Below are 25,000 nucleotides of genomic sequence, written 5' to 3'. Positions count from 1 at the left end.
CAAATTTTTTTGGGAAACTGTGGACGTCGTGTCCTCCGGACCAAAGAGGAAAAGAACCATCCTTATTGTTCTAGGGCTATGCGCAAAGTTCAAAAGCCAGCATCTGTGATGGTATGGGGATGTATTAGTGCCCAAGGCATGGGGAACTTACACATCTGTGAAGGCACTATTAATGCTGAAAGGTACATACAGGTTTTGGAGCAACATATGTTGCCATCCAAGCAACGTTATTATGGACGCCCCTGCTTATTTCAGCAAGACGATGCCAAGCCACGTGTTACAACAGTGTGGCTTCATAGTAAAATGGTGTGTGTACTAGACTGGCCTGCCTGTAGTCCAGACCTGTCTCCCAAATTGAGTGGCGCATCATGAAGTCTAAAATCCGGAGACCCCGGACTGTTGAACAACTTAATCTGTACAAGAATGGGAAAGAATTCCACCTGAAAAGCATCAAAAATGGGTCTCCTCAGTTCCCAAACGTTTACAGAGTGTTGTTAAAAGGAAAGGCCATGTAACACAGTGGTAAAAATGTCCCTGTGCCAACTTTTTTGCAACGTGTTGCTGCCATTAAATTCTAAGTTCATGATTATTTGCAAAAAAAAAAAAAGTTTCTCAGTTTAAACATTAAATGTCTTGTCTTTGCAGTCTATTCAATTGAATATAAGTTGGTAAGGATTTGCAAATCATTGTATTCTGTTTTTATTTACAAATTACACAAGGTGCCAACTTCACTGGTTTTGGGTTTTGCAGTTATAAGTGCTTAGAGCTTCATCACATGCTGCATGCAGGAACATTACTTCTTAAACTGTTCCTGGAAGCGATCTCTGTGGCCCTGGAGAGTGTCTGCTGGAAGGCCTGCACACAAAAACAAGTCAGTCTTTTTGACGGATCAAACTTTCAAGTTACACCTTGATGTTTGTCAGGCTGTCAGACGAGAGAACTCTTTGAAAACATTGGTGCAGCTTTTAGCTGGTAAAAAAAGACACTTTCAAAAAACATTCCACATGTTTTAAGAGCTTGCATAACAGAAGCGTGAGGAGGTATAACAAGAAGCCATTCACAAATTTTAATTAGGAACATGTTTTGGTGTTAACTAACTTCCATACGGTCAGCTCATTGATGCTGGGGTGTTGTTGGCAGCTGTATTTACATTTTCTCATTAGTTCAGATCCTGCCGTGCGAACACATGCACTTCCACACTTGCTTTTCGCCACAACGTTTATGTTACTGGCACGAATTGCTGGCTCCTGTGCCATGTTATCATCATTTTTGTGAGCTGTTTGAGTTTGACTTGGACCATAACATTTTTTTGCATGAAAGAACAACATTTTAAGGGTAAAAATTATTAATACGCACAGCTTTTTTGTGAAATGTGTAGATTTCCACCAAAGTTTGTCGGTACTACGAGGTACCAATTCACATAAAATAAATGGTACTTTGTAATAAACAATGTCTAGTCTGGTTGCAGACTTGCCACTGGCCAGGGAAGAAGCGGTAAAAGCACTCAGAGCAAACTACTTTTAAGTAATGTTGCTATTTTCCAAGCCAACTAAGCAAGAAGTCACGCAAAAGTATAGTAAGGTTGCACTTTAAAAAAAAAAAGGCTAGCTTATTAGCATTAGATTTGCAGTAGACATGCTACTGATTGGCATTAGCAATTTTACATGGCAATTTTAACAACTCCAAATATACAACTAAGATGCTCATTACAATCAAACAGTGTTTGCCTGCAAGTATTGTACTTATTACACACCAGCTATGTGTAGCTCAACAAAAGAAAAAAGACAGGCACATTCAACTTAATGGCAAAGACTACTCCTTGCCAAGACAAAACATCGTAGCCTATACACTAGTGCCATCGAACATGTTGGAACTGCAACTGCATGCAAAATCTACTATATAATACAGTTGTACCTCAATTTACGAGCTAAATTGGTTGTGACTCAGCTCTTAACTCAAAACACTTGTATCTCAAATTAATGTCTCCCAATAAAATTGAAATCCATTTTAATTAGTGCTTGCTCTAGCACAATTTCAACATGCAAAACAAAAAAAGATAAACAAATAAACAACAGAAAAAAGAACTTTTAGATAAACATTGTAAAATAGAAATACTAACAAATACAGTGGTTTCAAAATGTAGTAATAATGCACAGCATTTACTTTGGAGAGCGGGTTTTTACGGTCTACACAATGAGCAGATTTTCCATATTTTCATAGATAAATGTTTGCCTGGACTTATCAACTCATCTTTCTTCAGTGTGGTGCAGATTAGCAGTGCTACGTTCAATTTGCTGTCATGTTTTTGATGGGTTAAATTTTTAATTCAGTGAACAGCATTTGCTTCTTCTTTTTGTCCATCTCTGGCTATAAGCCAATGCTAGGTAGTAAAACCGGATGTTTAGGGCGGCTCTTAAGGGGATCCCTGTGACATTTGCTACACCCACTAATAGCGAGGTCTGGGGATGCTTGTAAGTTAAAAATCAATTAACTGAGAGAGAGCTCTTATCTCAAAACACTCTTAAGTTAAATGACTCCTAAGATGAGGTACAGCACAGTACTTGCAAATGAAGTGTGAGTGTAAAAAAAAACGTTATAGTCCTCAATAAAACACATTTGAAACACACAAAAAGCACCAAAAATTGGTAATGTTCAGTACCGGTATTCATTCCAATGTACCGGAGATTGGTACCGTATTCATTGAACTGTGTAAGGTACCGAACCTAAGTCATTACTTGACAGTATTCTTAAAAAAATGTTGTTGTTTTTTAAATTATGTGTGTGATCTTTTTTCAGTGAGTTGCGCGTTACTCACATGAATGTAGTTTAAAAAGCAGCTTGACGGTGTAGTCATACAGGTGGCTGCAGTCCAAGATGACTTGGATGAGCGGGGCCAGACGACACTGGCCTGCCGCCGTCACAGACACTGACCGAGACATATCCAGCGAGCTGAACACTGTGGGGAGAGAAACATGCAAACTCAAAATCAGTTGGCAGACAGAAAATCCATGTGTGAAAGATTACAACAGCCCGATACGATAATAAAAGATCAATCATAGTAAGCCCCGGTGGTGGCTCATAAATAGCTCACATACGCTCGAAAATAGCGCTGGACAACGACAAATCAACTGTAGACGTTATTGCTGAGTTCATTGCAAACCATTAAGATATCAACTCCAAGAAAAAAAATGGCATAAAAAAAGATGGACTGCAATTACAAACGCTGATGGTGTTGGAGACTACATTATTCCCTTAAATCAAAGAAAATCAAATGTAAATGGATGTTTGTTTTTTAAGAACAGTAAAAATTGGATTAGCATGTTCTCTCTGACTTAGAGAAAGTATTTGACCGTGTACGCCAGGAAAATCTAGTAGGGAGTGCTCAGAGAGTATGGGGGTATCGGAGTGTTTGATTGTCCGCTCCCCGTATGATCAGTGTTAGAGCTTGGTCCGCATTACCGGCAGTAAGTCGGACTCGTTTCCAGTGAGGGTTGGACTCCGCCAAGGCTGCCCTTTGTCACCAATTCTGTTCGTAACTTTTATGGACAGAATTTCTAGGCGCAGTCAGTGCGTTGAGGGGATCCGGTTTGGTGGCTGCGGGATTAGCTCTCTACTTTTTGCAGATGATGGCTTCATCTGGTCAGGATCTTCAGCTCTCACTGGATCGGTTCGCAGCAGAATGTGAAGCGATTGGGATGGGTATCAGCACCTCCAAGTCCGAGTCCATGGTTCTGCCCGGAAAATGTTTGGGTGTTGGGGATTAGATCTTGCCCCAAGTGGAGGACTTCAAGTACCTCGGAGTCTTGTTCACGGGTGAGGGAAGAGTGGATTGTGAGCTCGAAAGGCGGATTGGTGCGGCGTATTCAGTAATGCGGATGCTGTATCGATCCGTTGTGGTGAAGAAGGAGCTGAGCCTGAAGGCAAACCTCTCAATTTACCGGTCGATCTACATTCCCATCCTCACCTTCGGTCATGAGCTTTGGGTTATGACCGAAAGGACAAGATCACGGGTACAAGCGGCCGTAATTAGTTTCCTCCTCTAGGTGGCAGGGCTCTCCCTTAGACATAGGGGGAGAAGCTCTGTCATCCAGGAGGAGCTCAAAGTATGGAGTTCCCCAGAGTTCGGTCCTTGGCCCTGCACTCTTCAGCATCTACATGCTGCCGCTGGGTGACGTCATACGCAAATACGGTATTAGCTTTCACTGTTATGCTGATGACACCCAACTCTACATGCCCCTAAAGCTGACCAACACGCCGGACTGTAGTCAGTTGGAAGCGTGTCTTAATGAAATTGGACAATGGATGTCCGCTAATTTTTTGCAACTTAACGCTAAAAAAACGGAAATGCTGATTATCGGTCCTGCTAGACACCAACCTCTATTTAACAATACAACTTTAACATTTGACAACCAAATAATTAAACAAGGTGACTCGGTAAAAAATTTGGGTATTATCTTCGACCCAACTCTCTCCTTTGAGTCACACATTAAAAGCGTTACTGAAACGGCCTTCTTTCATCTCCGTAATATCGCTAAAATTCGCTCCATTTTGTCCACTAAAGACGCCGAGATCATTATCCATGCGTTTGTTACGTCTCGTCTCGATTACTGTAACGTATTATTTTCGGATCTCCCCATGTCTAGCATTAAAAGATTACAGTTGGTACAAAATGCGGCTGCTAGACTTTTGACAAGAACAAGAAAGTTTGATCACATTACGCCTGTACTGGCTCACCTGCACTGGCTTCCTGTGCACTTAAGATGTGACTTTAAGGTTTTACTACTTACGTATAAAATACTACACGGTCTAGCTCCATCCTATCTTGCCGATTGTATTGTACCATATGTCCCGGCAAGAAATCTGCGTTCAAAAGACTCCGGCTTATTAGTGATTCCTAGAGCCCAAAAAAAGTCTGCGGGCTATAGAGCGTTTTCCGTTCTGGCTCCAGTACTCTGGAATGCCCTCCCGGTAACAGTTCAAGATGCTGCCTCAGTAGAAGCATTTAAGTCTCACCTTAAAACTCATCTGTATACTCTAGCCTTTAAATACACCTCATTTTTAGACCAGTTGATCTGCCGCTTCTTTTCTTTTTTCTCCTATGTCCCCCCCTCCCTTGTGGAGGGGGTCCGGTCCGATGACCATGGATGAAGTACTGGCTGTCCAGAGTCGAGACCCAGGATGGACCGCTCGCCTGTGTATCGGTTGGGGACATCTCTACGCTGCTGATCCGCCTCCGCTTGGGATGGTTTCCTGTGGACGGGACTCTCGCTGCTGTCTTGGATCCGCTTTGAACTGAACCCTTGCGGTTGTGTTGGAGCCACTATGGATTGAACTTTCACAGTATCATGTTAGACCCACTCGACATCCATTGCTTTCGGTCTCCTAGAGGGGGGGGGGGTTTGCCCTCATCTGAGGTCCTCTCCAAGGTTTCTCATAGTCAGCATTGTCACTGGCGTCCCACTGGATGTGAATTCTCCCTGCCCACTGGGTGTGAGTTTTCTTTGCCCTTTTGTTGGTTCTTCCGAGGATGTCGTAGTCGTAATGGTTTGTACAGTCCTTTGAGACATTTGTGATTTAGGGCTATATAAATAAACATTGATTGATTGATTGATTGATTGAAGTAAAGCCGCTGATCCTCCACATCAAGAGGAGCTAGATGAGGTAGTTCAGGCATCTGGTCAGGATGCCACCCGAACGCCTCCCTAGGGAGGTGTTTCAGGCTCGTCCGACTGGTAGGAGGCCACGGGGAAGACCCAGGACACTTTGGGAAGACTATGTCTCCCGGGCGGCCGGGAAACACCTTGTGATCCCCCAGGAGGAGCTGGGAAAAGTGGCTGGGGAGAGGGAAGTCTGGGCTTCCCTGCTTAGGCTGCTGCTCCCGTGACCCGACCTTGGATAAGCGGAAGAAGATGGATGGATGGATGGGCTACTTTTTGTAGCAACGCTTCTGCCCCACACTTGACAAATTACGGTTGTCTGTTCGACATATTCCCACTTGAAGCCAAACCAAAGCCAGATGATGGACCCCCTGCTGTTTTTCTTTGGAATTAATTCTTCTTTCATTTGTTACCAGACTGGCACCATCTTTCCCTTGTATTACCACTCGCAACACAGCTAACGTTACCCATGCTGTTACCTCTCTGCTCCGCAAGGGCGTATACGTATGTGACGTATGACGTGACAGTATGTGACGTGTGTAAGAAGGTGCACTTGCTGTCTGTGAGAAGGAGATACAAGAAAGAGTGGGAAGAGCCTGTAATGTAATGCCAGCAGCTAAAAGCAACTATGTGAGAATGTATACTTGAATATACGATATAGTGACTTTCTATATCGCACAGAGGCAAACCTGCGATATAGTGAGTATATCGATATATCACCCTACATAGAAGCATGAACTAGCTGGAGCCAAAACAGCGGGATAAAAGGGCCGCAGGTTGCAGAACCCTAGTCTATGAAATCAATGCACTGTTGTATGCTTAAAAATGATCAAAATACGTAAACGTTATTATGAATGTGCTCGTTACTAGATTTTATATATACTTACAGTGTGTACATAAACGGCGGATGCACGCGCATGTACGAGCCAGTCTGCCCCACAACAAAAAAAGGAGCTTATTGACTGCAAAGCTGACGACAAAGGCACACTCGCGCAAAGCTCTTCGGGTAAATCTCTGCCAGTAATGGAGATATCCGCAGATGTCACACTTGGGAAAAATGGCACAAATCGGGCAAATTCCAAACGGCTTGCTTGGAGGAAGTATGAAAGAAAGCAAGACTGTTTTATAAATATCTCTGCAATAACTCCATTGTTTGATTTCACATATTCAGGACTTATGCAGACAACAAATACACAAAAAAAGGAGCCAAAAGGTAAGAGAGGTTGGTTTTGCATTATAGGTCTTAGTGGTTAACTTAGCAATTATCTTGCCTGTTTTTGCTTCCTCTTCCTGTGTTGTGTGTAACATGTTTAGTCTCGCGCAGCCGCACGGCCCCCCTGCATCACACCCCGAATGACGAGTTTTCATTAGTATTGCAATATTATTTAATGACTAGTGCACAATGTGTCTTTTCCGTCATGAATTAAAGGTCATTACATCATTAGTTTGTTTTTGTCATGTGGCAAAAATTATCCCTGCTGGGTTTGAAGTAGGAAAAATAATCAAACAGAGAGGGAATAGCAACCTGAACACTAACAGGGCTTGTTCGACCACTTCTCTTCCTCCATCATTAAGCCCCTCTTGCCCGTATGTCATCGCCAAAGCTAGGCCCTGAAAGCCTTGCAGAGGCGTGGTTTCCTGCACTGCTTAAAAACAAAAACAAAAAAAAAACTATACAAACACAGACACATCAGTCCTCGCCTTTTGAACCATATATGACGAAACACCTAAAGACGAAGTTTTAGGCACGCACTCAAGTGTGCATGGCTCTAATTTTGACCTGATATACAGAGTGCAAACATCCATTTAACCATTTTCAACACTGCTTGTCTTTATCAGGGTCATGACATGGCACATGCATGTGAAACTCCAAAAATTTGAAAATGGTGCAACAGTCTATTCATGTCAGCAATTGACCTTCAATTGTAAAACTAACATGTGATATAAATTCATTTAATGCAAAGTGAAATTTGCCAAGTCTTCGTGCTAATTTTGTTGATCATGGTGTACAATTTTGGAAAACCTCATATTTTCGGAGGTTTTCATGAAGCTGTAAGACATAATCATTAGAATTATTTCAAAAGAAGGCTTATAATATCTTGAGTTGCACATTATGAGCCTATATCATCAGTTGCACTTTGTAAATCTAATTGCTAGAATAAACAAACCTTTGCATGACATTCAAATTTCTCGAGTTTCAACTGTATATACAAAGAACCATTCACGCCCAATGGCTCTGTTTACACTGAACATCAAATCGGATTGTTTTGCCCTCAAGTGACACAGATCTAAACCGCCTGCAGTCCAGACCTGTCCCCCATCAAAAATGGGTGACACATAATGAAGCGTAAAATACGACAGCGGAGACTGTTGAACGACTGAAGCTCTACATAAAACAAGAATGGGAAAGAATTCCACTTTCAAAGGTTCAACATTTAGTTTCCTCAGTTCCCAAACGTTTATTAAGTGTTGTTAAAAGAAAAGGTGATGTAACACAGTGGTGAACATGCCCTTTCCTAACTACTTTGGCACGTGTTGCAGGCATGAAATTTTAATTATTATTTGCAAAAAAAATAATAATAAGGTTTATGAGTTTGAACATCAAATATCTTGTCTTTGTAGTGCATTCAATTGAATATGGGTTGAAAAGGATTTCCAAATCATTGTATTCCGTTTATATTAAGATCTCACACAATTTCCCAACTCATAAGGAAACAGGGTTTGTAGTATTGAGTGCATATCCAAGTGCAATTGTCCAGGGAAGAGGGCAAATGAAAGGGACTGGGGGTGTGAAAATAATACGCACGGGATGCAGACTAGAAGCCATGATAAAGAGAAATGAGAACATCATTTCCTCCAATTCATTGAAGAGTGTAAGACTGCCGCTTTCCAGTCTTTCCGCTCAGCTCGCGGTCACATCCTAGCAGTCTATGTTTAGCCGTGTCCATACAGTTAGGCATTCACCTGTGATGACTCATCCCGACAACAACGCTACGTAACCACTCAACCAGACGCTCCGCTCCACTGGTCTGACGGTAAAAGTGTCTATTTTTGTACACCCTTAAAATCACAGAGGCGTCCCGCCTGCCCAAATGTGAACTTTGTGCTTCAGTACATGTGTGTCTGCATCACGGCCGAGTGCCCACTCGAACCCCGAGGGCTTACCACTGAGGAAGAGGTTGAGTTCACACTCAAGGTAATCGAACATCTCCACGGTTAACTGGAAGCTGTGGAGACAGACGGAGACAAAATATATTTTTAGATACAGTTAAACACACTTCCTCTATAGCGGAACGGGAGACTGACGGTTCTCACAATGCGTATCATCAGCTTCATTGCTGAGAAACCGCTTGAATCAATAATTGGACATATACTTGGATATAGAGTGGCCGATTATCGACATTTTTAACTATATTGGTATCCTGCACTACCATGAGCTAATGCAACGAAATTTAGTTTTTATCTGTATGGAAAGTTCAAACTTGAATGACAATAAAAATGAAGTCTAAGTCTAATCTGGCTTTTTATTTTTAATCGGTACTTGCCTTTTTTTTTTTTTTTTTAAACAACAACAACAGAACTACATTAGCAGATACAACGTATACACATATACACATATAATACCATTATTTAGCAATTAAAAATAAATAAATAGTTCAGCAGTTTGCAATAATCACTGCTCAAGCACTATCCCATTCATTTAAGAGTCAAAATTACTTTTAATTTACTCCAAATATGTTTTGATATCAGAATTCTTCTCCAGTCTGGTTGACCGCAATGCTTAAGCAGCCACGCCCCCTTTTCCCTTTTAGTCATTCTTGCAGTGCAGGTTGCCTGCAGTACATCATCTCAGCTTATTTGTCAATAATTTTTTTTGAACCAGGAAATCCACTTTTTGTCCTTTCCTGGCGTCGCAACAACTGCATGCCTTCGTCTGCGATACTCGCAGCGTGGGCTCATTGAAAGAGTACGCGGAGTTTCATTTTCCATGATTCAATCAATTGGACATAAGGACGACAGAAAAGATATCGCTGCCAAAACTCAAAACTTTGTGTAAATATTTTGACAAAAAGGGGGTTTATTCTTTAGGTAAAGAAGCGCAGGCAGCAGCTTACGCATTCTCATACTTTCTATAACATCGAGGAAGAAATTATGTCAGCCAGCTTGAAAAATGTCTCAACTGTAAGTTACGTAAAGGAGCCCCAGAATTGTTTTCATTCAAATGTTTGCAATATTTAAAAGGGTTCCTTCCTCTCAAGGAAGTATTACATCTATAAACTATTTAAAAACTGTAAAAAAAAAAAAAAGTAGGCGGTTAGTTACTGTGATGTAGAGAAATCACATTTTTTAACAATTTTCCAAAGATTTCCCATATTTTGAAGTGCAAATGTTGATGCTCCTCTTAAACACACGTAGTAAAGGTGTTTATAATATCTGTTGATGTTTTTTGGTGCTGAATTAACCACAACATTAGCGCCACAAAAAATATTATGTCGCTACCAGTCTGACGTTTCTTAAAAAAAGATGTTAAAAAAAAAACAACTTCAAGCCTTGTCCAGCTGTTTACTAACGCATATTATTCATTATAGATGCCCGATAATATCAGACTGTCGATATCATCCGATATTCTGATATTGTCCAACTTTTAATTACAGATTCCGATATCAACCGATACCAATATATAATGTCGTGGAATTAACACATTATCATGCCTAGTTTTGTTATGATGACCCGCTGGATGCATTAAACAATGTAACAAGGCACTGCCATATTTATTATTGAAGTCACAAAGTGCATTATTTTTTTTAACATGCCTCAAAACAGCAGCTCGGAATTTGGGACATGCTCTACCTGAGAGAGCATGAGGCGGTTGAGGTGGGCGGGTTTGAGGTGTGTGTGTGTGTGTGTGTGTGTGTGTGTGTGTGGGGGGGGGTTAACGGGGGTGAACAGTATATTGTAGCGTCCCGGAAGAGTTAGTGCTGCAAGGGGTTCTGGGTATTTGTTCTGTTGTGTTATGGTGCGGAAGTTCTCCAAAAATGTGTTTGTCATTCTTGTTTGGTGTGGGTTCACAGTGTGGCACATATTTGTAACAATGTTAATGTTGCTTATACGGCCACCCTCAGTGTGACCTGTATGGCTGTTGACCAAATATGCCTTGTATTCACTTGTGTGTGTAGGACATATGTGATCGTGTCGGCACGAAAAAGGCAGTCCATTTAAGGTGTACTGGCGCTCTGTACTTCTCCATACGTCCATGTACCACTCCGTACAGCGGTGTTTAAAAAAGTCATTAATTTTACTTTTTGAAACCGATACCGATAATTTCCAATATTACATTTTAAAACATTTTCGGCCGATATTATCAGACATCTCTAACAACGTGTCATTTACCATCTGGCAACAATAGCATCAACACACAATGGGAAACACCGCCGGACCTTAATCAAACGCTTCAGTATAGCACACGTTTGCCTCAGTTGAATTTTTCCAATCATTTCAAATCCAAATAAATCAAAGAAGTTCAACTAATTGCATCAAACTACCGAGATCCATTAAGTATAGCAGTGGCTCGCCTTACTTACAAGTTGTTAACGTCATTCTCTCCCGCCTCTTCAAGCTGTCTGTTTGACATCTGCAAGTTGCCAGGGAACCGTGGGTTCTAAAATAAAGAGCCACAAGAGAAAGGCTTTAGCTTAAAAAAACATGATGAGGTCCATCTAACACAGGGACTTTTAGCTTTAATATAAATATAGTTTAGTGAAAATATGGCATTTATCATTTAGAAATCATTGAATCAGTTTTCACAGGCTCAAAAAGAATTTGGACACATGACAAAATGTAATAAAAGTTTTTGAAAGATTACTTTCCTTCTTGCAGAGAAAATAGTTTCACCATGTATCATAAAAACAATATGGTAATACAGTATTTAGAGCATACGCAATTATTTAACCTCTGCACATTGACACAAACACAAAATGGCTGTGTTGTAGACACCCTATTTTTGTGAAAGCTTTTTAAATTGAATCTCAAAGTCTATGCTTCAATCACATGATTGTTTTTGTTCACATCCAGTGTTGTGGTGTATAGAAGTCAACATTATAAAAATTGTTTCACTGCATGATTACTTCTGAACCTAACTTACAGTATTGAAATAAGGGGCGGCGCTTACTTCAATGGCACCTATGATGATTTTTAATTCACATTTAATACACTTCCGTGTGATTTAGAACAGTGGTTCTCAAACATTTTTTTTTTTTACCAAGCACCACCTTAGAAAAAACTTGTCTCTTCAACTAAGTCCCATCTTAAAACTCATTTGTATACTCTAGCCTTTAAAAAGACTCCCTTTTTAGACCAGTTGATCTGCCGTTTCTTTTCTTTTCTCCTCTGCCCCCCTCTCCCCTGTAGAGGAGGGGCGGGGACACACAGGTTCGGTGGCCATGGATGAAGTGCTGGCTGTCCAGAGTCGGGACCCGACAAAATTATTCCGTACATTAGGCGCACCAGGTTATTAAAGTTAAAGTTAAAGTACCAATGATTGTCACACACACTAGGTGTGGCAAAATTATTCTCTGCATTTGACCCATCACATTTGATCACCCACTGGGACGTGAGGGGAGCAGTGAGCAGCAGCAGTTGCCGCGCCCGTGAATAATTTTTGGTGATTTTACCCCCCAATTCCAACCTTTGATGCTGAGTGCCAAGCAGGGAGGAAATGGGTCCCATTTTCATAGTCTTTGGTATGACTCAGACGGGGTTTGAACTCACAACCTACCGATCTCAGGGCGGACACTCTAACCACTAGGCCAGTGGTTTTAAATGGGGGTACGCGTACCCCTGGGGGTACTTGAAAGTATGCCAAGGAGTACGTGAGATTTAAAAAAAACATTCTAAAATAGCAACAATTCAAAAATCCTTTATAAATATATTTATTGAATAATACTTCCACAAAATATGAATGTACAGTAAGTTCATAAACTGTGAAAAGAAATGCAACAATGCAATATTCAGTGTTGACAGCTAGATTTTTTGTGGACATGTTCCATAAATATTGATGTTAAAGATTTTTGTTTTTGTGAAGAAATGTTTACAATTAAGTTCATGAATCCAGATGGATCTCTATTACAATCCCCAAAGAGGGCACTTTAAGTTGATGATTACTTCTATGTGTAGAAATCTTTATTTATAATTGAATCACTTGTTAATTTTTCAACAACTTTTTTGTTATATCGTTTTTTCCAAATAGTTCAAGAAAGACCACTAAAAATGAGCAATATTTTGCGCTGTTATACAATTGTATGAATCAGAAACTGATGACAAAGTGCTCGAACACAATATACACTTACAAATAGTGCACCAACCACAAAAAAATCCCTTTTTCATGACAAAAACGTCCCTTTTTCATGACAAAGAAGAAAAGAAAAAAAAAGGACACAAGGCTGAGAACCACTGCTTTAGAGCACAGCTGTAACTTCCTGGCACTAAACATGCAGAAAATAGTTCTTCTCATGTTTCTCTGTGTTTACATTTTCACATTCTGCACTATTTTTGTTACACTTTAGTAAGCATTTTTTTATATTCCTTATTTCTGCACCTTAATTTTAAGAGGTTATAGTTAAATGTTGAATGAAATTTTAGTATGTTGTTCAAGTTGATTGTTTTCCATGCTTGTGTTGACATTTCCGTTCCTTTCTGCTTTGATAGCTGAGGGGATTATAATCAGAAGAAGGCTATATTCTAAATACAAATGTTCATATTTAATATATTTTCCTCCTGGTCCTTATTTTTGATAGGTCAAAAAAAAAATCAGTAATCATCGATAGGCCGATATAAACAGTTTTCAGCCATATATCACCCAGCCCTAAGAAAGGATGTCCGAATACCATTAGTTTCACTTTCATGAAGACCCGCCCATGCCTCCACAGAAACAAGGCGGCATTAAAATGAGAGCGTGAGACAAAGATAACTAGTGATGAGGGAGTCTCAATGTGTTTTATAGGCCAGGCCAACTCACTTTGATGTGAAACTCCATTTTGGTGATGAGCAGTTTGAGGTAGATGCTGCAGAGTTTGCCGTAGCCTTCACTTAAGTGACCCTGCGGGTGGAAAAAGAGGCTGGATCAGGAAAGAGACAAGCATCACGGGTCCAAACAGTATCCCCCTCAAGGAAAGCCTACAAGAGGGAGTTTTTAATTAACATTTAAAGTGTGAACAACTTCCAATTAACATTTGAAGTGTGAACAACTTCCTCTAACAGTCAATAGGCTCTATTCTTCTAAACACAACAAGGAATCATCCATTCATCTATTTTCTACCTTTCAGGGTCCTGGGGGGTGCTGGAGCCTATCTCAGCTGCATTCATTTAAAATTTCAGCACAGTCCTGGTACCTAAATCATGATTTATCTATCTTAAAAATAAAATGTTTTGTTCTGTTGGGAATGTCACAGTAAACCCTGGTAGATCCAATCAAAACATCCAGTCCTACTTGCTAGCATTAGCTTATAGTTAGAGATCGACATCATTTTGTTTTCCGACTATAAGAACAGTGCTGAGGAAAAGAAGCAGAATGAGTATCTAACGACAGCCAATGACAAAAATGTTTGTAGCACAAATGTAACACAAACAAATAGTACAAGTTTGGGGGGTTTTTGAATAATAACACATTCACATAAAAACTGTGATAGACATTTTTTTTGCAGCACAAAAATAGCACAACCTAAATTTACAAGTTTGGGGAGATTTTGACAATGTGAAGGGGCTGGTTATTAATTGTGATTTAGGGCTATATAAATAAATAATTGATTGATAAAACATGAATAACAAAAATTATACAACCTTAGTAACAAAAATCATAATGGGTAAAAAAACAAAAAAAATTGCAACACAAACTTAGCACAAATATTTGGGGCAAAGTGGGAGGGCTGGTTATGAATAATAACATTGATAACAAAACTATAAAACATTAGTTACAAGAACTATAATTGTCACAAAAAAACATTGCAGCACAAACTGAGTACAAATGTGTGGGACAAGGTGGGAGGGCTGGTTATGAATAATAAAATGTTAGCATTAAAGTAATAGGCCCCGTTTACAGTGCCCACCAAATCTTATTTTTTTGCCCTCAAGTGACAAAGATCTGATTTTTTTTTTTGCCAGCCTAAACACTCCAAAGTGCTTCAAATCTGATATTTTTGCATCAGGAGGTAGTTCAAATTTGATTAGAATCTGATGTTTTTAAATGTGACTTCAGTCTAAACGTAATGAGACCTAAATGTGGACTGAATGTGTTTTTTTTGCCAGCTTTGGGCGAGCTACGTCATTCGTGTTAGCCGGAATGATGCAGTCGCCAGCGGCAATGGATATTTCATCACAAGATGCAGTTTCGTTTTTTATTTAAGACGACTAACTTTTCGGTGCATCGCTTGTCAAATAATAGGCTATATGTAATATATAAATATAAGGGTCAACTTCCCTTGTCTTAACTTAATCAGAGTGTGCATGCAAGTGACGCCAAGGCCACATTGGGGCCACATTGGGGCCTGTGCACGTTTACACTGGAGTCTGAAAAAAAAAAAAAAAAAAATCACATTTTACTTGCTGTGTAAACAATCAGCTGGAAAAAAATCAGATCTCCAGCAAAATTGGAATTGGGCCACTTCGGCCTGCAGTGTAAACGTAGTCATAGTTAAAAATATTTTGCAGCACACCCAGAAAAATTGTAGCAGAAACAAAACTTGACAGGTTTGGGGATATGTTGACAAGATTTTGGCGCAAGGTTATTAATAACAACACGTTAATAACAAACAACTATAAAACGTTAACATAAAAACTTTAATGGACAAAAAATGTGCAACACAAACAAATGGGACACTTTGGGTAGATTTGTACAAAGTTAACATGAAAACTATAAAACATTAACATAAAAACTATTAACAGCTAAAAAATTTGCAGCACAAACGTAGCACTAATGAATTGGACACATTCGCAGAGATTTTGACAAGGTAGGGGTGCTTGTTGTGAATAATAACTTAATAAATATGCAACATCAAAAACAAAAACTATAAAGGTTGCAGCACAAACATAGCACAAATGTTTGGGACAAGGTGAGGGGCTGGTGGGGTGCTGGGTTTTGTAATGAAAGGTGAACATACACACCACAATAGTCAAACAAAAACATTTTGCAGCACAAACGTAGCACAAACAAATTGGACAGATTTGGGGGTATTTTGACAAGGTAATAACATAAAAACTACAAAATAATAACAACATAAAAACTCTAATAGACAAAAAAAAATGCAGCACAAGGGTAGCACAAACAAATTAGACAGATTTGAGGATATTTTGACAATGTTGGGGCTTGCTATGAATAATACCACTTGAATAACATAGGAACTATAAAACATTAACAACATAAAACCTATAATAGACCAAACATTTTGCAGCAAAAAAAAAATCACAACGTAGCACAAACAAATAGGACAAGTTTGGGGACATTTTGACAAGGTGGAGGGCTCATTAGGAATAAAAATCATGTTAAAATGAAAACTACAACAGTTAGAAAAAAACTTTTTACCCCCATACCCATAGGATGGTCAGCGCCCGAGAGCTGCGGCCTGCCGCCATGACCCCGCGAACCCTTACCTCTGTTGCTAGATATATGTTGTAACATGTATATGTGCTTAGCTAAGGTTTTTTCCCACTCCAGACTGGGCCCCCTTAGGAGCCCAGTCTAGATTGTATTTTTTTACCCATCCTTCCCCAGCTTTTTACCTTTTTCCCCATCTTTTACGGGGCGCCTTGTGGCGACCCATCAGCGTTCCTGTTTTGTAACCCTGTACACGGTCTAATCTTGAATGGGTTTGTGCTGAAAACAAAGTTTCGTTGTACTTGTGCAATGACAAAGACCTACCTACATACCTATTTTTTGCAGCAAAAATGTTTGGGCCAAGTTTTTTTTGACAAGGTTGGGGGTGGTTATGAATATTAACAAGTTAATGGCACAAAAAGTAATAGTTGGACAAAACATTGCTGCAGCACAAACGTAGCACAGACAAATGGGACAAGTTTGAATAGGTTTTGACGAGTTGAGGGGGACTGGGGGTGGCTAACGTAGTACAAACGAAAGGATGATTTTTTTGCAAAGATACGGGGGGCCAACTTCACACAGGTCTTAGTGACACCGTCAACAATGAAATAAATTTGTTTAACTTGGACCGTTCACATTTTTAATAGTTTAATGTGTATAATCAGGTAAAAAGTATTTTAAAAAGTTTATTTTGAGAGATACAACACGCAAATGGAACACGTTGGAATGGTATGGAATGCCTGTGATTTTCTCATGTTTGACTATTAATTTCACAAAAACACACCATTGGTAGTGAACAGAGGAGATAATGTGATGTGTGTACTTCCTTACCCACATTCTGCTCATATCGGTCAAATCCGCTTTATTCCTCATAGAGTCCTTTATCACCTGGAAGTGTGGGAAGAAATTATTAATTGACGTGAAATATAATATGTGGTAAATGGAGTGGTAATTGTGGGCATTAATAGTGGAACTTATAAAAGAAAAATGTAGGAGTGGAGCAGAGAGTTACGCACGTGTGGATGTCCATCTCGCAGCAGTTTGTGGAAGACGTGGCAGAACTTCCAGCAGAGCACCGCATTGCTGGAGAGAGGAAGCCGGTTGATTGCTGCCCAGAAAGTGTGGGCGCCTTTCTCGTGATGCGTCCCCAAAATGCAAGGTGACACGGTCAAGGAACAATTTCTAGAACGAGTACTGACCAACAATGACACTTTCACCCATTCCCTCCAAACAAACAATAATATAATTGGAATGCATTTTAATGCATTGTTTATAATGTTCACTTCCCTGTACGTTACTGTAAATCAGTAAGACAAATCATCTGACATAACCTTCAAACATGATTGTCATTTCTGTCCACATTATAATAAGCAATACCAGATTGAAGTGAGTACACGACTCACATATCAGAATTGTTTTATTTCAGTACATCTTCTTATGGGAGGAGATATATATATATATATATATATATATATATATATATATATATATATATACACACATACATATATATATATTAGGGGTGTAACGGTACGTGTATTTGTATTGAAACGTTTCGGTACGGGGTTTCGGTTCGGTACGAGGGTGTATCAAACGAGTTTGTAAATTAAAGTCTTAACAAGCTGCTCTGCTTTCTGCCTCTGTCTGAGCAGTGAGCACCCAGTATTGTCCCACCCACACAACCATCTGATTGGTTACATACAAAGCCAATCAGCAGTGCATATTCAGAGCAATGTAACAGCCAATCAGCAGAGCGTATTCAGAGCGATGTAACAGCCAATCAGCAGTGCGTATTCAGAAAGCATGGAGTTAGTGCTCCGGCGTCGAGATGAGCAGATATGTGTCTAGCAGGTGAGCAGCTGACATCGAACTCTCCCCAAAATATAAAAAAACACTTCCCAGTCACAACTATCACAAACATCACATGAGCCCGTTGACCTTCTAGAAACTTAAACTGCAGCTCAGCTCGCTCATAGTTGAGGTGAAGGCTAATTAGCTTTTAGCGTTACGTTAGCTCATTTTGCTGTGCGTGTGTGTGTGTGTGTGTGTGTGTGTGTGTGTGTGTGTATAATAAAAGTCAACTACAAATTTCCCAAATGCTGTAATAAATTAAGCATGATGAGTTGACTTGAAACTGTTTAATGTTGCACTTTTTATATGTAGAAGAAAGGTTTTGTCATTTTATTTAATCAAAGCAACAACTTGAGGCAGTTTAATGTGGATTAACGTGGGCAGAATTATTATAATGTTTCCAATGTTAAAAGGATAAAGCCATTGTTTACAAATTTGGTAAATAAATAACCAAAAAATGTATATTTTGTTGTTTTCTTACTGTACCGAAAATGAACCGAACCGTGACCTCTAAACCGAGGTACGTACCGAACGGAAATTTTTGTGTACCGTTACACCCCTAATATATATATATATATATATATATATATATATATATATATATATATATATACACACACACACACACACACACACATATATATATATAAATATATATATATATACATAAACACATATACACACACACATATATATACACACAAACATATACATATATATACATACACACATATATATATATACATATACACATATATACGTATACACACACATATATACACACACACACATATATATACAATATATATACACACACACACACACACACATATATATACACATACACATATATATATAAAAATGTACGCACGCACGCACATGCACCCACACACACACACGTATATTCCATTTTGGAATAAGGCTGTAACATAAAATGCGGAAAAAGTGAAGCTCTGTGATGACTTTCCGGATGCAGTATAACATGTCCAGGTTAGGCAACATTTTGGCTGGCCCTTCAGTAAGTCTGCTCACTGCTTTGCCCCCTCTGTCTCACCGTATACTTTGTATCCCATAGGATTAAATTATCTGCAGAGCAGATGATGTTACCCTCCGTGTGTTGTTTTGATCTACTAACGTAACCCTCGCTAGAGAACACATGGGACACTCATGGAATCACACATTGGCTCACTTTTCTGCAAATATAAGGATATTCCTCGCATGCTTCTCTTTGACAGCGACCTCCTGTGTGTTGATGGCCTTGTTGATGCTGACTGCCTGTGAGGAAGAGAAAACACATTTTCAATTAATCAAATTCCACAACTTCCAAAAAAATATATTTTCCAATTTCTATCTGCCCAAAGCGAGATTGAGGGTCGGTTAAGTCGGAGTAGATTTGACCTATTTTCTGCCATGTTAGTATTCAAGGCAGCAGTTGATAGTTCTGACTGGGCGCTTCCCTGCATTTGATGAGTACGGCCGCCTCAACATATGAGACCTGTCATGATTAAAGAATATAGCTACCATCTCAAATTATCAACACCAATGGAAGTAAGTTACAATCTTCTAAAAACTGCATGACAGACATCCTACTTTGGGATGCATCCACTGTCCAATAGTTGTCAATTCAGCAAGCAGAGCTCAAAACACTTCAGCACTTGTTCACCAATTAATAAATAGACTCCGCAAATATTATTTTATGCACTGTGTGCTTTCAAGACAAGGTGTCAAAGAGTTGGCCTTGTTGCAATGTCAAACGCAACAGGAAACAACAATAAATCACACGTCACCGTCAAAGGGAAACACAAGTTTTGCAAGAACTGTGCAAAACGTCCAGTTGGCAAAATAAAAGTCAATGCCGTTTACACAGTGCTGTTGTATGACGGATCTGTTTCATAATCACACTTCCCACAGATGTCCCGAGTCCTCCGGTGCCAGTTTGCAAGCAGTCAGGACTGGAAGTAAACCAGAGTGACCACAGGGGGAGGAGCAAGCACAGTCTAACTTTTGTCCCATCTTCCGCTGCCACTCATGACAAATTTTCTAACGACTAATCTATCGACACACTTTTTGAAAAGTTGACTCATTTTAAAATGTGGTTTTTTTCTTCGCTTAGTTGCGCTGATATCTCTTTAACATTGATACATGTGTTGCATGGTAGGGATGTAACTATATGAACATTTCACATTGTCGTGATCATAATTATCACTGTTATTATTATCAAAGTACTGTGGAATGTGCTCTAAAAGTACTTAGTACACACAACACTGAAATATGTTGATTAAGTATTTTTTGGAAATACCTCAAACAAATAGACACATTGTTAGAAAACCCTCTATCGTGCAGGTTTTGTGTTTCTTAGGGTTTACTGATAGTGTTTTAGTCTTACTATTTTATCTGTCTTGGATAAACTTTTATTGGTTTAAATATTAGTTTGTACTGTAGCACGTTAAGATTTATTTAAATGAAAATTACAGAATAAATAAACCCTGTTATTATTATCTATTATTTCTGTCAGGCGTTGTGGCATTCTACTCTGTTCAGCGGTACTTGAACGCTCTGTAAAATCACCTTGGTTTCGCACTCCTGAGTGTAGGACGATCACTCTGTTCTAAAGATGTAATGATATTAAAATGTCATATCTCGATTATCGTAACCAAAATGACCACTGTTACCATTATTATCATGGTATTGTTGTATGTGTTAAAAAAGTACCTATACACATTCTGACATCTTTGGACCAGGTTTTATTAAAAAAATAAATAAAACAGATTGACACACAATGTACTTTCATTGGCAAAAAAGAATATAAAATATTGTTCTGGCTTTTCTAAGAGAGATTTTTGTTTAAGTGTTTGATTATGTTTATCTTCTACTATTTAAGATGAACGTCTGACCAGTAGGAGGCCCCGGGGAAGACCCAGGACACGTTGGGAAGACTATCTCTCCCGGCAGGCCTGGGAACGTCTCGGGATCCCCCGGGAGGAGATGGACGAAGTGGCTGAGGAGAGGGAAGTCTGGGCTTCTTTGTTAAGGCTGCTGCCCCCGCGACCAGACCTCGGATAAGCAGAAGAAGATGGATGGATGGATGGCTTTTTAATTTGTCAAAGTTTGAGAGTGTTTTTAAGGATAAATAAAAAAGGGTGTTTGGCTGCATGACTTGCATTAAAAAAAGATCACTCTGTACTAGTGCTGTCCCCATACGAATATTTTGGTAAACCTGCAATGACACCACGTGACGACGACGGGGGCGGGGGACCTTTCCTTTTTAGAGGCAGTATAGTACCAAATATGATTCATTAGTATCGGGGTATTATACTAATACCGGTATACCGTACAACCCTACTCTGTACTAAGATAGCAAAGTCTGTATGTTCAGAGTGCACAATTCAATAGTTTAGTTGCTGGGACAGCAATGTGTTTATATCAATTTAGATTAGGGTATGTCGTTTCCTAATGGGGAAAGACGTTAATTTCTCCTGTATTCGTATTTCATTTAAGCCAGCTAATGAACTAGCGCTCACACGCTTTTCCAGGAAATGAGCACTATCACCGGTCCATGAGTTTATCAAAGTGTTATCAATCATGGTTTTACAATGATTTTTATTTAATACTAACACCTACTTTTGTTACTTTCAACATTAACGTTCATTTTCACGTGTTGCAATTCTGAATCAATTCAAACCCCCTTTTCTCCATTTAGTGCAACCGGTTCCCACAGGAGGATGACCCAGTTAGTCCACAGGGAGACCTTGTACTTTTGTGTTGAATGAGGGAGCCAGCTGCCCAGGACTCCTGCAGTTGGCCGAGGAGGTTGACTGGCATCAATGGTCAATTAGCTCCTCACATTGAGAGACAAACCCAAGTGATCAGAAACTACAATGAGAAGTGAAATCAGTCATTTACCCTGGTGGGCATATCTGCTTCATTCTTCAGGGTTTACTACGTTCCTTACTTTTCACTTAAAGTAAAGTAAAGCAAACGAACGATTCAGGCAAAGACTTCCGAAAAGACAGTTGCATCTTTTAAACATACTTCCTTCACTCAGAGTTTCAGAATCAAGTGTTTTAACCATGTTAACTTGGAGCTGGCATGTCCGGCTGGGCATAAGAAAGCAGGTCATTGATATGCTGATAGTAGGCTGGCTGTGCAGAGAGGAAGCATCTTTTGCCTGCTTAAGCAAACAACTCACTGGCTCTTCCCTATAAAAGGCTAATGATTAGTAGGAAGCATTGGGGGAAAGTTGTATTTAGTTTCCCTAAAGTACGATTCAGAGACACAGCAAGTGCAATAGGGTATGAGCAGACAAAGAAAGGATGCATTTTTTTGGCTTATTCATTTGTTTAGGTCAGGGGTCTGCAACCCAAAATGTTGAAAGAGCCATTATGGACCAAAAATCCCAAAAATAATCTGTCTGGAGCCTCTAACAAATAAAAGCCTTGTATAAGTGTTAAAAAGAAGGCAACAAATGATGTCTATATTAGCCTACTATCAAAATGATTGTGTGTCACAGGCTGACAAACACAAATCTTTGTTGACAGAAATGTTGACAGTAATCTACACATTTTTACAACATTAGAAAACATTAGTAAGAACAGAGACTTCTCAGACGGTGAGATAACTCTTGGCATAGAATGGCCAAAGGTATAAAAGTGTGCGTCCAAGATAAGGAAACGAAAGGCTGTCTTCTTCTATTGGATTTATTACAATCCTTGCAAGTTAGGTAACGTTTGCTGTGGCCGGGAACAACATGGCACACAAACAACTATCAGAAATGCAGCCAATCTTACATACAGATAATGTGTCATGAGACATGCAAATATAACTAATACACAAGAGGACATACGTAAAGTAAATTAAATGAGCTCAAATATGCATACAAACGAGGCAACATCACGCAATATGTACATACAGCTAGTCTAGATAACCCGTTAGCATCGATAAGTTTGCAATCATGCAGTGACCAAATATGCCTGATTAGCACTCCACACATTCAATAATGTCAATACCATCCACAAAGCTCACCTTTGTGCATTCACGCACAGTATAAGACGTTTGGTGGACAAACTGAGACAAAGGAGGAGTGGTATAAAACACGTCTTTCTGTGGCAGTGTCGGAGAAAGTTGTACTTGTAATCAAACTACGGCAAGTTCAAAGCCCGCCGAAACTAGGACAAAACGGCGCTCGCCAAATACTGACATCAGTGAAGCATGTTTAATACAAACAGTGGAATTTCTAACAGGAAGGTTTGTCATGTATGTCCTAAAGAAACCAAATTAAAACAAAAATGTGTATGCATTTTTTTTTTTACCTCCAGGGAGCCATTATTTGTTTAGGGATGTAATTTGCCAATTACCCATTTCCCCCACTTGTGCTTCGCAGGGTTAATGACTTCATCCTGTAGATCAGAGATGCCCAAAGTGGGGTCCGCGAGACAAATTTGCCCCGCCAAAGGGTGGCCACTAAATTTGATACATATTCATACTGCACTCTTTCAAGCTACACAATAACTGATGGCAAGTCTATATAGTCAAAAAGCCAGTAGATTTTACGGTAAAACCTGGCAGCACAATCACCGAAAGTTTGGAATCATCGCTGGTACCATTTTTCCATTCATAGCAATGTACTGTAAAAAGAACAGCAAAAAAGTAGCAGCTCAGTCACCAGAATTTTGCAGTAAAACTAAGTGGTGCTCTTTTTCAATTCCCAGTAATGTACTTTAAAAAGAAGTTAACGTAGATTTTTCTGTAAAAAAAAACAAAAAAAAAAACTGGCAGCTGAGTCACCAGCATTTTACCAGAAAAATGTCAGTACAACCAGTTTATAATAGGGGTGTCAAAAAAATAAATTTTCAGATGAATTGCAATTCTTATTTCTAACGATTCTTAATCAGTTACAAATTAATTACATTTATTTTTATGAATTTTCAATCTGTCCCGTTCAGCAAATCATATTGTTTATGTAGTTGCCTATATTTGCTGTACAGATTTACTTCAGAAATTAGAAATGTTGGATGCTTCTCTTGTTGCCTTATTTGTATTAAAGGTTTTGAGTAGAATTTTATTAAGTAATATAGAAACTGACCAGAGCTGTTTATTTTATGGAGGAGTGTAGTTGATCTTAGAATTGGCACCCTTTGATATTGAAAAAGTATAGATTTTAAATCGAAAATCATTTTGAATCGAATCGTGTGGTGCCCAAGATTCACAGCCCGAGTTTTTAAATTACCGGTACAGTAATGCACTGCAAAAAAATTGCAATAGAATTTTTGGTTGAAAAAAACTAATAAAAAAAAAACTGCCTGCTCAGTTACCGTAATTTTAGAAAAACAGTGGTACAGTTTTTTAATTTACAGTAATTTTATGCAAAAAATAATACCGTACATTTTATGGTAGAATTCTTGGGACTGAGCTGCAATTTTATTTAATCGTAAAAATGTATAGATTTTTTTTCTACAGGTTAACTCGTTGCCATTTATTGAACCTGACGATCTCAACACCTGTACCTTAATTATTTTATATATGGCGGTATGAGGCTAAATTCTGCACATAGTGCTGTTGCATGGTTTGGCCCGCATACTATTGACACATTTTTACTTGGGTTCTTTGAGGCAAAAAGTTTTGGCACCCCTGCTCTAGATGGCTTTCCAATGTATGAAGCACAGGGATGCTTGCTTGTGGGTTTTTTTTGTCTATAGTTTTAGACAACAATTGGCAACTCTCTGTCAGATGGCCGCAACTTCGGAGAACAATTGCACTAGTTAGCGTCATTTTCAACAATCAAATTTTAATCTGAGTGGGGCTTAAACTTGCACGTCAACTGTGTGATAAAAACTTATTTTTGTTCTATGTGTAGACCATGAATTTTTACCAAGAATTGATTTACGTGGACCCCGACTTAAAAAAGTTG

General features: G+C 39.2%; 1 protein-coding gene across 1 annotated transcript in view; it reads right to left on the bottom strand.

Annotated features, from left to right (window-relative positions):
- hip1 (huntingtin interacting protein 1) overlaps window positions 1–25,000 on the bottom strand; it is a 114,471-nt gene that overhangs the window by 46,105 nt on the left and 43,366 nt on the right. Inside the window, exons 2-9 of the mRNA XM_061919079.1 lie at window positions 19,305–19,368; window positions 17,259–17,401; window positions 17,074–17,130; window positions 13,672–13,752; window positions 11,240–11,316; window positions 8,823–8,884; window positions 2,816–2,956; window positions 798–855 (exon numbers count right to left, since the gene is read on the bottom strand). Coding sequence (XP_061775063.1) covers window positions 798–855; window positions 2,816–2,956; window positions 8,823–8,884; window positions 11,240–11,316; window positions 13,672–13,752; window positions 17,074–17,130; window positions 17,259–17,401; window positions 19,305–19,368 — 683 coding nt within the window. The remainder of the gene's footprint in view (window positions 1–797; window positions 856–2,815; window positions 2,957–8,822; window positions 8,885–11,239; window positions 11,317–13,671; window positions 13,753–17,073; window positions 17,131–17,258; window positions 17,402–19,304; window positions 19,369–25,000) is intronic.

The sequence above is a fragment of the Nerophis ophidion genome, linkage group LG13 (assembly GCF_033978795.1).
Source record: "Nerophis ophidion isolate RoL-2023_Sa linkage group LG13, RoL_Noph_v1.0, whole genome shotgun sequence".
In the NCBI taxonomy this organism is placed as follows: domain Eukaryota; kingdom Metazoa; phylum Chordata; class Actinopteri; order Syngnathiformes; family Syngnathidae; genus Nerophis; species Nerophis ophidion.
This window is presented reverse-complemented; position numbering and strand designations above follow the sequence as displayed.